The sequence below is a fragment of the Bidens hawaiensis genome, unplaced genomic scaffold (assembly GCF_021521415.1).
Source record: "Bidens hawaiensis isolate Kalapana, Puna unplaced genomic scaffold, B.hawaiensis_p1.1 tig00017742_1, whole genome shotgun sequence".
NCBI lineage: Eukaryota > Viridiplantae > Streptophyta > Magnoliopsida > Asterales > Asteraceae > Bidens > Bidens hawaiensis.
In genome coordinates, this window is record NW_027492677.1 from 142653 (window position 1) to 157579 (window position 14927).

A 14927-nucleotide genomic window follows, 5' to 3' on the forward strand; every position below is an offset into this window, starting at 1 on the left:
TAATGTTGCATCAAGTGGGATTGCATATTTACTGCTATTAGGTGGAAAAACCGCTCACTCAAGATTTCATATTCCCATTAACCTAAATGAAGATTCTTCTTGCATAATGGAACGTGGTTCTGATGAAGCCTAGCTATTACAAAAAATAATAATAATAATCTGGAATGAAGCTCTAATGACACACAAACATGCTTTTCAAGCTCTAGAGAGATCTTGAAAAGATGTGTTACAATCTAATTTATTATATGGAGGAAAGGTCGTGGTCTTTGGAGGCGATTTTAGACAAATCCTGCCAGTTGTTCAAAAAGGAAACAGGCAACAAATAGTAAAAGTATCTCCATGTTCTTCATACTTTTGACATCAATGTCGTATTCTTAGATTAACAAGAAACCTAAGATTAACAATTTGTCAACAATCTGCTGATATCGAGGAAACAAAAACTTTGCACAATGGTTACTAGATATCGAAGAAGGCAAATTTGGTGGACCTAATGATGGAAAAGTAAAGATAGAGATTCCAGATGATTTGCTTATCAAAAAATGTGATGATCTTATTTCAAGCCTAATTCAGTTTGTCTATCCAAACATTTTGAATAATATTGAAGATACTGATTACTTCCAAAAGAGGGCATTACTTGCACCAACAAATGAGATCGTCAATGAATTAAAAGATCAATTAATTGAAAGCTTTCCAGGAGAACATCTTGAATACTTAAGCTCAGATTATGTATCAAAGTCTGATTATATAGATGGTAATATAGATCCAACTATATACTCTGCTGAGCTATTAAATGGATTAAAAATACCAAGACTTTCAAACCATCAGCTTATACTAAAAGTGGGAGTTCCAGTTGCGCTTCTAAGAAATATTGATCAAAGGAAATGGTTATGTAATGGCACTGGGCTTCGGGTTGTTTCACTCCCCAAACTACGGCCTAGGAGTGTGATGCATATGTTAGTACCACAAGTGTAATTAAATCAGAGTTACGTTCAATTAGCGGAAGTCTTATAAACATGTGGATTTAACTTATAAATATTTACATACAAAAGACAGGATAAAAGTTTCCCGTTTAGTATTTAAAAGATTACTTGTCTTATAATTACAAACCACCATTAATTTTATACAAAACAAATCCGAGCCATTGGATATATAAATAGCACTTCGATACTCCAAACGCTAATTTTGGTCACCTGCAAAATGTAAATAAAATACGTCAGCAACGAATGCTGGTGAACACGCTGACGCTAAAATATTTTCTTTTACTTAATTACCCCTCGAGACTACGCCTGCCTCGGCCCATCGTGGCTTAGGAATAACAAAGTTAAATAACACATTTATGAACACATAGTCCCTTGTAAATAATTTTCATATAACATGTTTGACTTGTTTGAAAATAAGTTTGTAAAAGTTTGGGGTCGTGTTCACCTTTTCACTTTGGGATCGGCTTCAATCACCGTCCGAGGGTCTTCCCCTTTTTATCTCGCACCTATAGTACGAGTATAAACATTTGTTAGTCGGATATACAATACGGCTTAAGACCTTTAGTCTTATTTTATAAGTTTTACCTAGATGAACCTTTAGTTCATAAATCTCGTTTACTTGAAAACCTTTAGTTTAAAAGTAATTATAAACCTTTACTTAATTTGTAAAACCCGACGTTTCTTCTTCTCCAAGAAACGTATTCTTTTTCTTTTATTATTTAAGAATAGTTATTATTACTTAAATAATCTTTTTTCATAACAAAGAATACTTACACACATATATATTATCAACTATTCATATTCTTATCTTTTTGTTTCTTTCTTTGTTATGTTTTCTTTTCCTTTAGTTTTATCGAGGTATCGAGTATAACCTCGACTTAAGGTTTTAAGCCTTATAATAATATTTTATTATATTCAATTATCGCTACGCCTACCTTTTTGGTGTTTTGGAAACCCTAAGAACTCGAGCAGCACTCCACCGCCACTTGGTCTCCTTTTCCGTCTTGATCAACCACCTTTCTCTTAGTATGCCAAATGACAAAAAAAATCTTCAATACTCGTTGGCACGCTTTTCGAGACTCATCGCCATGAAAACAAACGCCTTCTTGGTTGTATGTAGGTGGAGGGTGGCACGAACTTCGAGGAAACGTTAGCACGGAAACGATGGAATGGGAACGCTTATCGAGACGGATCGAGGGTATGGTTTATATATTCTAGAGAGAGGCTAGAGAGATGATTTGTGTGTGTATTTTGGTGTGAGATCAGCTGAACCCGTGGCTTTCTATTTATAGGCAAAAATTGGATCCCATCGCGATACGCGACAGCCGCTTGGCAAGCCCGTCGCATATCGCGACGTAGGCTGCCTGAGTCACTGTATAGACCGGCCACGTGGCAGACGCGTTGCCACGTGGTGACACGTGGCGGTAGACGGTGCCACCGTGTGCCACGTGGCACACGTGTCACAATGTGTCAGACCACGTCATCGCGGTATGCGATGACGTTGGCTCAACCAGTGATCGCGTATCGATGTTGACCCTTCCAGAAGGTTTTGACCAAGCTCATCGCGATACGCGATGGCTTGTCCTTTTGTCCCATCGCGTATCGCGACAGGACAAGAAAACAATTTTTTCTTTTTAAACCCTAAGGTTTGGAATTTGACAAGTTTAGTCCCTATACTTAGGAAAGTTTGGTATTTTGAACTCGAAATTTTCGTAATGTTACAACAGGGTTGGTTTATATCTCAAGAATGATGTATTCTCTCATGGACAACTATTTGTTGCGCTATCAAGAGTTACGAGCAAAGAAGGTTTGAAGTTTCTTATTGTAGACAAACATGGAGAACAAACTAATAAGCCAACTAATGTTGTCTTCAAAGAGATATTTTCTTACTTACACTAAATTTAGATTGGTTTTATTATAATATGTTTGTTCATGTTCATAATAGATAACATCTAACTCTACAATGTGACTAAGCTATATGTGGTTTACTAATAATGATACTACTTTCTTTCAGTCGTTTTTTTGCCACCGTAGCTCATGTTTACAATTCGATGTACATTTTGACAAGCTTAGTAACTTATTTTAGGGAAAAACTTATAATATTAAAATAACTTCATAAGTTTAATATAAGTATTCACGTGGAAAAATGTTAGAATTATCTATTACATGATTTAACCAAAAGATGACCCCAAAATATAGCATCTTCAATTCCTAAATATAGTCAGCATCTAGCCAAAGATGCCCACTTCACAACTTGTAAACTAAACAAACAAATACAATAAATATGGTAAAAAAAATAACTCAAACTAAGATTATTGAAATACTTATCAAACTTGAACTAAATAATTCAATTCAAATAGCTATTCTTAACAACACCAACTGTATTACAAAATTCAAAAACCAAACTGTTTCAATATTATAAAACTTAGAATAATATAACAAATTACCTAAACATAATACTTTAATCTTCATCATCAAACAACAAATTATCCGAAAGAAGATCAAAATCAAACTCACTGTTCAAGCAGCCTACCATCCAACCAATCTTTTTACTCAACTCATCTTCAAAATCAAAATGAGCCCTTAATTTTCTAACATTAGTAGACTTCAAACGATCCATCTCCCTCAACCTAGGCAATTTATCTAACTCTAATAATATCTCCCGACTCATAACTTTGGCACTACCATCTTCAAACCTAACCACAACCCTGTTATCATTGTGAGAAAACAACCACTCCCTCACATAAACTATCGGTTCAACATCTTCAATAACACCATTAAGCCTAACAACAATCTGATCCATAAGATCACTCTCTTCAACATATAGAAAAATCTTCCTATTACCTATAGAATGTATTTGATCCAGAAATCGTAAGCTTAAAGAACATACCTCATTAACATTAGCTTTATCAATTGTAGATCTATCACTCAAAACAAAAACATATATGTTTACCAACTGATCAAAACTCTACGCAACTATGTTCTCCATTTATAACCTGATTGCGTTTTTAGAATTAGGGTTAATGTTTATCGTTTGTTGTAGTAAGTAATGAAGAACATAGCTGAAGATGTAGAGTCTTTAATTTCTTGGAAGAACACAGATAGGTATGATGATGATAATGATACCCGTTGTTTTCAAACATTGGCAAACTAATACATTAAATATCAAACCAGCCCAATAATTAAAATAAAATACAAGCCCAAAAACTTTTAAGCTCAAATATATAAAACCTCACAAACATAAAAACACATCTTAACAAAATTAGTAAATATATAACTTAAACCATGAAGTTAAAAGATAATTTTTTTAAATAAATTCTTATATCAAATAATATATATATATATATATATATATATATATACCGCAACTCATTTCATAACAATCTGTTTTAAAAAATAAAATTCATTTTTACATAAACAAAAGGCTGTATAAAATATGAAACGTTAGCATTTTAAACGAAAATACGTAACTTAAGTGATATAAACATTGAATTAATTTAAGTCAAGAATTAAGTGGACAATAACTTACCTCGTATTCAAATGGTCAAAATATTAACATTCAAATAAGAGTTTTATATAAAAGGTCACTAACATAAAAGAATAAACAATCCCAAAAAGTTCTAAGGCCAAATATATAAAATCCCACAAACATAAAAACATATCTTAACAAACTTAAAAATATATAACTTAAACCATGAAATTAAAAGATATATTCTCAACTTCCTCCGAAATATGCCAAGTATGGAGCTTGAGTAAACCAGTCACTTCGAGCAAGGTATCTTATTCGAGTAACGTTATCTTCAAGATATGCTATAGAACTAGAGAAAACCAGACACTTCGAGCAAGGTATTTACTTAATCGAGCAAGATATCTTATTCGAGTAGAATTAAGTGTCAAGCTTCGACCAAGCTGCACTTAGTCGAGCAATGTTGTTCCTCAGTAGAGAACAGTTTGTGATAGAGCAAACACTTGACATATCCAAGCTTAAGCCAAGTTTTCAAATGACTTGGTGGGTCTAGCAAAGATACAACACTTGTGAGAAGTTAAATAATTTAATATAAGGACTTCTACGAGCATAGTTCAATCTCAAACAAACTACAGTACCCGAGTATACTATGTTTGCTGGAATAAGTCTTTATAAGCCCATTAAAAACATAATATTATTAACTCAATTTTAGTATTTAAAATATAACAACATTAACATATATTTTTAGTAATAAAAAAAGTTTCAAGTAACCCGCGTAACACGCGGGCTAAAAGCTAGTGTGTGTGTATATATGGAGAGGATCAAGAAAAAACTCATCCTTATAGAGAAAACTTGAAAACTCCTAAAGAATTATTTTTAACTAAAAATAAAAAAAATATGTTCATATTTCAGTTTTTGTCATTATTCTTATAATTTGTTACTCTTCACTCGAAAAAAAGATAAAAACAAAAATAAACGTTGTAATGCACATACGTATTAATGTGTGATATTATTGTATTACACATGTGTATTACTATGTATTTTTATGTTCAATAGTGTTTAATTGCATATATTCAATATGTGTGTATTATATATGTGTAGTATTGTTGTATTATATGCAAAAAAATATATAGAAAAAAAACTAAAGTCGATGTAGTGCACATGTGCATTAATGGTGTGTTACACATACGTATTAATGTGTATAAGTCTTATATTGAATATATACAATAGTGTGTATCAAATATGTGCAATAGTGTTGTATTCTATGCAATACAACACTCTTGCATATATGCAATGCACACTATTACACATGTGCACTACAATGACGAGATTACCGACAAGGGATTTTTTTTTGGAACAATATCAAAATATAAAAATAATTAAATAAAAAGAAACTATAAAAAATATTAAAAATAATTCTTTAGGAGTTTTTAATTTTTGTCTATAAGAAAAGTTTTAATTTGATATTTATATATATTATAGTTATAAGGTTTGTGCCACGAAAGATATTTTAAATATTTTATTACTTATGTTTTGTTTTTATGTAAGTGTGTTGTTGTTGCTTAGTTTGTTAATACTTAAGATTTTAGATAAAGATAAAATAAATAATGCAGGTTGAGGCACATAATCCAATATTTCCTGATACTTTTCGTTACATGGAGTCCCCTCTCTCAAAACAGATTTGTTTTTAGTTATTTTATTTTTGTTGATGTGTTGGTTTCTTTTATTTTTTTTATCTTATTTGTATTTTTCTTAAATCTACATATTCTAATAAAAAAAATAATTAAGGACTTGCATCGCTTGGAAATGTATTCTTAGCATAAATTTATCGTCCAAACTATTCTTTTGTTTTAAATGAAAACATATTTACGTCATTGGAATTAAAACATATCAACCAAACATTTGATTTAATAATTAGTTACCTAAATTATATGGATTAAAAATATACGAGTATTTTCGTCAATATAATCAAATTTTATATGTATATAATTAATGAAATAAGATCAACCTTTACTATTAAATCAATTTAATGCACTTTTGAGTGTATGAGATGAATATGGTAAAATACAATAAACGGTATTTATAGGTTTAAGATGATAAAGACAAAAATAAATTATGATTTTAATATCAACAAATTTATTCTCCTTCATTCATCCTCTATGGCTCCATAGAGTTTTCATTCATCTCTTTCGAAACTGTAATACAAAACGTATTTTATTCATGCTAATTTTTATATCTGATATTATTTATTACATTATTCATAATGAGATATCTTATCATCTTTTGTTAGAATTCACCATTCCATAAAAAAATATAACTACAACTTATAAAATTATGAAGTGCATCTTTTGCGTGCTTATGAAGAAATTACGTAAGAATACGCAACATAGTCATATGAATATTCATTAGAAAAATATAATATGAACTTATAAAACCATTTAAATTGATAAATATAGTTTTTTTTTTTAATTTAGTCATACAATTTATATAGCTTAATTATTTCTTTTAAACATCCCGTGCATCATACATATTCTAAATCTAGTATGTTAATATAAATAAAAGTTTTGGTATCACAAGTACCCTATTGGGCTACTTAGCGGCACCTTACTAGTGCAAGGCATTTTTTGCGTTGCTTTAGTTTCGGTCTGTAACGAACGTAACGAAAACCTATCGAATGCTAATTTTATATTTTATTTTTGTTTTAGTTTTTCGCTACTACAACGAATGTGACGGAACCGATCGAATTCGCTTAAACTCAACGTGTTTTGTTTTAGTTCCAGTACCATAGCGAATGTAACGAAAACCGATTGAATGCCTGTTGTTTTTTAGTTCTTGTACTATAACGAACATTATGGAAGTCGACCGAATTTTCCGGACTCAACGCCTCAATACCAGGGTCTACAACAGTCGGGTTTACCAACGCTCGAGTTTTACCAACGGACGTCACCCCATTGGTCCACCACAATTTTAATGTTTTAGTTCCGTTACAATAGCGCGCATAAAAGAAATTGACTGAATTCGTGTCAACTTACTGCTTTATTGTTTGGAACCGACAATACTTGGGTTTTACCACCGCCCAAATTTTATCAACCTGTCCCGACGCGTGGGTAAAACACTAGTTTATCATAATTATTAAATTTTAATGGTGCATTAAATAGTTTAAAAGAATTAACGTAAATTGGACATTTAATATTTTTTAAAAACCACTTTTCTTTTACTTACTTGGACTTAGAATTCAGGACTTTTGAATGTTTAGGGGGACGGGGCGGTCCGTGATGGCCATTCCATAACGCGTTATGGAGTTTGGAACACCGCCTCCCACCCCTCTCCATCACGCGTGATGGGGGTCCAGCCGTGATTGCTATCACGTGATGAGCCCCAACGAATATGATCGTTGGGGGTTGGGGGGGCTCGATTATTAAAAAAAATTATTTAACTTATATAAATAACTCAAATCCATCTTCAAATCCAACTCAAATCCTCTACTACAAATAACATTCTAACATTACACCAATGGATGGTTCTAGGAAACGTGGCTTGGGTTCAAAGAAAACCCAAACCCGACCAAAAATTCGACAAAATCTAGGCGAGCCGACGAGATTCCGATTAAAATATGAACCGGCACAACCCAACCATTCCAACAACAAGCTTTTCAACCACAACCTTTTCAACTGTTCCAAAACCAACCTTTTCAACCGTATCAGAACCAACCGTTTATTCCACCTTTTTCTACCCAAAATTATTCAAATAATGCTTTTCAAATGTTTCGATCTCAACTGTCTCAAATGTCCGTCGATCCATTAGACGATAACGATGTTATACATCAATTTGCACGTGCTTTTCGTGAAGAAGACGACAATGTGGATGAAGATTTACCCGCGGAGGAGGATGGCACCATCGCGAAGAAGCCTTGGTTGCCCGCGGAGGAGGTCGCCTTGACCAAGGCTTATTTACACACCTCGAAACAAAAAAACACCCAACCCAACAAAAAAAATGTTATGAAGACGTGTTATGACACATTTCGAAAAACTTCCCGGCTCAACCGACCGGAACATGGATTCAATGACTTCCAAATGGGGAGATTTAAATCGAAAAATGTCAAAATTTAATGCTTACTACATCCAATTGGTAACTATTTTTTAAAATTTGTTAGTTTATTTTTTTTATAATTTATTACTTTATTTTTACAATTTTGTATATATATATATTTTTAAATTTTTGTAGTCCTGAAATCCACAAAGCGGAGCGAGCAAGGCGACTATCATAAAGGACGCCTTGCACGATTATGTCAATCTTTTCCCCACTTGGAAGCGTTGGAGGTTGCGATACGTCACCCGAAGTGGAAACCGATTCCCGTGGTCGACATGGACGAACCGACGGCTCCAATGAAGAAAGGATCTTCAAAAAGATCAAAAACTTCTGAGGTCGGGAACTACACGACGTCCACCGACGGCTTATCAAGCAACATGCCGAACATGAACTTTAACGAGCAACCCGGAGACGATCCCGACGAAGACACACCCACACCCACACGGCCGAATCGCAAGAAAAGTGGGGAATCGTCAAGATTAGGAAAGGAAGCGGTGGCGGAAGACTTCAACGAATACAAGTCGACTAAGTTGGCGGAAATAGCCGAGGCGAAGGAGTGAAAGAAACTAGCTCTTCATTCAAAATTAAAACGTGACGAGGCGTATATCAACCATTTGAATGAAAAACCAAAAAAAACCGCACGAACATCTTGACGAACCCTTAAATCGATTCTACTTCAACGCAAACGCGAGACATGCGACACATGGGGTTGGGCAGGGTCTATGTTTTTTTTTGTCGGTTTTTTTTAATTTATTTATCTTTGTAACATTTATTTAATCTTGTTTTATTTTTTATTTAAGTTAACCTTGTTTTAGTATTTATTATATAAAATTAAAAAAAATATCACATCATCACCACCACCCCCACTAAATTACATAACTAGTGATGAAATATGATGGGGTGAAGTGGTACACCACCATTGGGTGTGGTGAGTGATAGATTTGGAACCACCCTCACCCTTTAGTTGGTTTTATCTGTCATTGGTCACCAATAGCAGGACAAATTTGACATTTAATTAACTAGATCGAAATTGTATTATTTACCAATATATTGGGAGTGAAAGTAAAAAAGTTTCGTGATTGTCAAAAAATGTGTAATATATATAGGGTGGTAGATATACCATTAAAATTTGTTTAGTGAAAATAAAGATTTAGCTATTTTTTAAGGCAAACTTTTATGTAGCGTCACTCTAATTAGAAATTCCTAATCATAAACGAGACAAAACAAAATTTAAGAACTTTTTTCATTTATTGTCCTCATTGTTTCTTGTAATTTCGAGCATGTTCTTGTAACCTGTCGAATGGAGTGAATTTCGTGGGATGAATGTGGTGGCCAGGTTATTGGCCAGTGAAGGATATTTGTCCTTTCAACTCGATTGGCCACATGTAATTAATGCATAGAAAAGGCCATAGTTACATGATGTTTTATTTGTGAAATTCATGCTAAAGAGACAAGGCATTTCAAATCAGGGTGGGGTTGGGGACCAAACTATATCATCGCTAAGCAGGATAATAAATATTTGTTCACCCTAGCTCACCTTCACTTCGAAAATTATATACCCTCGTGTAAGGGTGGTAGATTTGATTTGATGTATTAATTAAAACAACTCACTGACAAAAGATAGAAAAACAAATAAACAAACGTGTCTGTTATGATAATATAATATCACTCAAGTTATTGATAAAGTCTGAAAAGATACGATGAAAGAAACCTCATATGAAGAGATTATATTAATACATGCCAAACTTCTTGAATTAAACCAATCTACATACATGCTAGCATATAATCATTTAGTGACAATGCGGAAGATCGAGACAACACGAACAAACTGTGCCCGCACACAATAATCATGCGCAATAATACAAAAAAAATAATAAAACGATAAAAAACACAAGAATTTTTACATGGTTTGGCCGCATTGGGGACATAAACTCACATGTTGCAACTAGGTTATTTCATTATTCAGCCGAAAAAATACATTTACATGATACAATGGTAAAAGTAACTATGATTAGGGTTTTAAACTTTGTGACTAAGAAAAGCAAATTTGATCCCTAATTGAATCAACAAACCGGGCCCCATTATTATCTTCCAGTAGACCGTAGACCCCAAGCACAAAGTCACCAAATCCTAACATGCAATTTATGCTCATAACAACTACATGATACAAGGTACTATATGGTTTAGGTCTAAAATAGACCATGCATACATTGGTTACAGTCTCCGTCAGCTAGCAATAAATTTTCAACAATTTGGACTACGTGATATGTTACATGATAAATAGTAAAGGGGGTTGTTAGTCAATTGTTAGAAAGTGTGAATGAACATTCTTTCTTAATTCTGCATGTATCTCTATCCAACCAGACTTCTTGTGTTTAACCACATCTCTATATATCTATATATCTATATACTATATATAAAGCATGAATAAGGGACCTCTTAAATTATAAGAAGTATCAAACTCTATGCTTTATGTACAACATACAATACATCAAAAATATAAAATTTAAGGGTAATTAAGTCTTTTCATTCTTTTAAAATATACTTATAATTTTGGTTCCTCCAACTTCACTATTTTTTTAGTAAATTTAGATAATAGTTACATATATGCCCCCTAATTCAAAGCCAACTACCCCTCGACTTTTTAACGACCATATCTTTTCACACGTTAATATTTTTCTTAAATTAACTACATCATAAAAACGAGTATTTTATTCTCTTTAATTTGAGTATGGTATTGCTATAGTTTCTTAGTTTTAAAAAGTTAACATGTTACGCGATTACCGTGTAGATTGGTAGCAGGTCGAGTCGGGTTGGGTCATTTGTAAAAGTGGATTAGGGTCAGAACAAGTCGCTATAAGAAAAATGGTTAATTTGGTTCGGGTTCGAGTAGATAGGGGCCAGGTTAGACCGATGTCGAGTCGGAACGGGTTTAGGGCCAAAACAGGTTGGTTTACAAAAGTGATTTATTTGATATTACTGTATATTTCGGGTTTGCTTCTTGATTTTCGTCACCGGTTACGCGAATGTCGTTGTTTACATGTACCGGAGGCGATAAACGTGTGTTTAACACCACGTAACGCACTTAACCAAATCTTGGTAAGCGCTCAACATAGCGCCCTGCACCGATAATCGTTATGAATTACACGCGTGGTGTTGGTTAAGCATGTTTTAATGACAGTAATGTGCATTCCGGACCGATTACGCGTGTTCAATCTTCGATTACACGCAACTGGCTTTGCACGAGTTACGTGTCAAATTTCGGGTTGCGTGCACACTGTCATCAGATGACGTATGTACTGACACATACTATACGTTCAATGTTGAGTTGCGTGCACACCCCGCGGCATTGTGCGAGCACGCAGCTAGTATATCATAAATCAATAAACTAGTCACATGCATACACAAATAATGTAAACTGCACAAATTGGTGAATACATGGATAATGTAAATTGTATATATTAGTGAATACAATAATTATAAGGGGTTTAGTGTATACCTACATATGGAAAAATACGCAATATACTTGCATGTTTGTTTAGAGATTTGTCCACTTTCAAGTTTTGTATACGGTTTCTAAAGGTTGGAGATTCCCGGCCAAACATTGTACGTACATATTTAATGGTGTCCCTTTTCATACAAAATGACCAATAGTCGATCTTAAGATCCCGATAAGTTTAGCTTCAAGAATCAAGACTAGAAGGGGACCATCAAACACAGATGACTAGATTGATTGTGGGTAATTTGGGTGATGGGTCAGGATGGATATGAGATGTTAGAATGGATTTTTAAAATAGAAGGTTAGGATTGATATGAGTCAAGATGGGTAAAGCTACCCATCTTGATCCAAGTTAAGATTGACATACAATGAGTTTTAAAAACCCTTCAAAAAAATATTTAAAAAAACTATTAAAAAAATAGTAACTCAAAATATAAATAAAAAATGCAAAATGTGAAATAACTAAAATGTTTCCCCCGTCATCCTAGTTCATTAAAAAAACTCGTTTTTACCGGTTCAGGTTCGAGTTTTTCGGAGTTTTTTTTCGGTTCGGTTTTTTTTTTTTTCATTTCGGTCGGTTTCGGTATTTGCTCGGTTTCAATGATTTCAGTTTCGATTTCTCAGTTTTTTCGCTTTTAGTGTTGTTTTGTTTTAGTCAGTTTTTCGGTTTCATTTCGTTTTTTTTGTTTCGTTTCGATTCATTTTGTTTTATTTTATTCGGTTATGTTTCAGTTTTTTTGTTTCGTTTTGGTAAACTTTTTGATTGCATTTCGCTTTTCTTTGTTTCGTTTTAGTCAGTTTTTCGGTGTCATATCGGGTTTTTTTGTATCGTTTTGGTCGTTTTCTATTTCGGTTTCGTTTCGTTTCAGTTTTTTTGTTTCGTTTTGGCCGGTTAGGTGTTTTTGATCCGGTTTTTAAATTGCATTTAGTTTTTTATGTTTCCTTTTGGTCAGTTTTCAGTTTCAATTCAGTTTTTTGTTTCGTTTCGGTCGTTTTTCTATTTCAGTTCAGTTTCGTTTCGTTCGTTTTTCTATTTCAGTTCAGTTTCGTTTCGTTTTTTTTGTTTCGTTTTGGTCGGTTCAGTGTTTTTGTTTTGTTTTGGTCAGCTTTTCAGTTGCATTTCGCTTTTTTTTTGTTTCGTTTTAGTCGTTTTTCTATTCCGGTTCAGTTCAGTTTTTTGTTTCGTTTCGGTCGTTTTTTTATTTTAGTTCGGTTTTGTTTCGGATATTTTGTTTCGTTTTGGTCGGTTCTGTATTTTTGTTTTGTTTTGATCAGCTTTTCAGTTGCATTTCTTTTTTTTTGTTTCGTTTTGGTCATTTTTCTATTCCTGTTCAGTTTCGTTTTGGTCGTTTTTCTATTTTAGTTTAATTTCGTTTCAGTTTAATTTCGTTTCAGTTTTTTTTGTTTCGTTTTGGTTGGTTTGGTGTTTTTGTTTCATTTGCATTTCACTTTTTTTTGTTTCGTTTTTGTCAACTTTTCGGTTTCATATCGGTTTTTTTGTTTCGTTTTGTTCGTTTTTCTATTTCGATTCAGCTTTGTTTCGGTTCGGTCGATTCGGTGTTTTTGTTTAGTTTTGGTTAGCTTTTCGGTTGCATTTTGCTTTTTTGTTTCGTTTTGGTCAGTTTTTCGGTTTCATTCCGGTTTTTGTGTTTCGTTTTGGTCGTTTTTCTATTTCGGTTCAGTTTCATTTTAGTCGGTTCGGGGTTTTTGTTTCGTTTTGATCGTTTTTTGGTTTTCGGATGAGTTTTGTTTCGCACGTGATAGTTTGGGTATTTTGAATTAAATAAAGTTTGGATAACTTGGGTATTTTGTTTTGACCTATAAATGAAATTCACTTGTATATTTTCAACCCATCATAACCTCCTTGAAGAATATTTATGATCTATCCTAACCCATTTTACTTTTAAAGTTTATCCATCTTGATCCAAAACAATCCATTTTAATTGGGTTTGCCACCCTTAGGTAGCACCAACATTGATACCCTCTTCTAGGTTCACCCCACATATAAGCCGAACATGATAAATCTCAAAGAAATATCATATCGTCTATACTTCTAAAATCTTATTGGAGAGGGAGCCATTTAAACACCCCTTCGATCTACGAGAGGTCAACATGAATATTAAGTGAATTAATAGCATGTCCAAAGAACTGGACTTCAATCATGTAACCAAAATCTACATTTGGATATATTTTGTTTTATTTTTTTATATTTTTTTTATTATTATTTTTTTTTGTCATAACTTTCTTTTCTCATGGTCTTTGGTATAACCCACAATGGCATATAATTTCCATTTTTAGTTTAAAAATAAACATGTATATTGTATATGAACACAATATAATGGATCAATAAAACACAGGGCCACATACTGATTCTTAGGCAGACTCCCGCATTGTGAAATGGAGTACGATTTGTCTGGTTTGTGAGGGCGGAATAGAATCCGGACATCGATAGTGGGCGCATTTCACTTTAACTACTATTTGAGTCTATTAAAAAAAGAGAGAATTGTTGTTTTCATCCTTGCGGTTTGACCAAATATGTGATTTTGGTTTCAGTCCAACAATTTCAAATTAGCGGTTTCGTCCAATGGTTTTGTTTTCACTTGCAATTAAACCCAACGCAACTACCCCGTTAACTCTAGTCATTAAACTCTTTAGCATGCCCCTCACGTGGGGGCAATGTTGTCCTTAATTGGTTGTGTAATCGTTTGGTCCATTTATCTACCAAATGTGTCATCATTGAAGTCATCATAAATGAATCGTAATCCTCGTTTGTTTATGTAGGGTATGTGGAAGAGGAAGGAAAGAACGACGAAGATGAAAATGGGATTTTGGATTAAGGTTGGGGTATATTCTGGAGAAAAAGGACAAAATAACAACCAGTTTACATGCTAGT

The 14927-nt window shown here is 33.3% G+C and overlaps 1 protein-coding gene across 1 annotated transcript; it reads left to right on the forward strand.

Moving 5' to 3' along the window:
- The first annotated feature begins 245 nt into the window (after positions 1-245).
- On the forward strand, positions 246-972 carry LOC143554532 (uncharacterized). The gene is made up of 2 exons (XM_077044264.1): positions 246-315; positions 431-972. The coding sequence occupies exons 1-2, from the start codon at positions 246-248 to the stop codon at positions 970-972; spliced, it is 612 nt and encodes a 203-aa protein (XP_076900379.1).
- Positions 973-14927: the final 13955 nt, after the last annotated feature.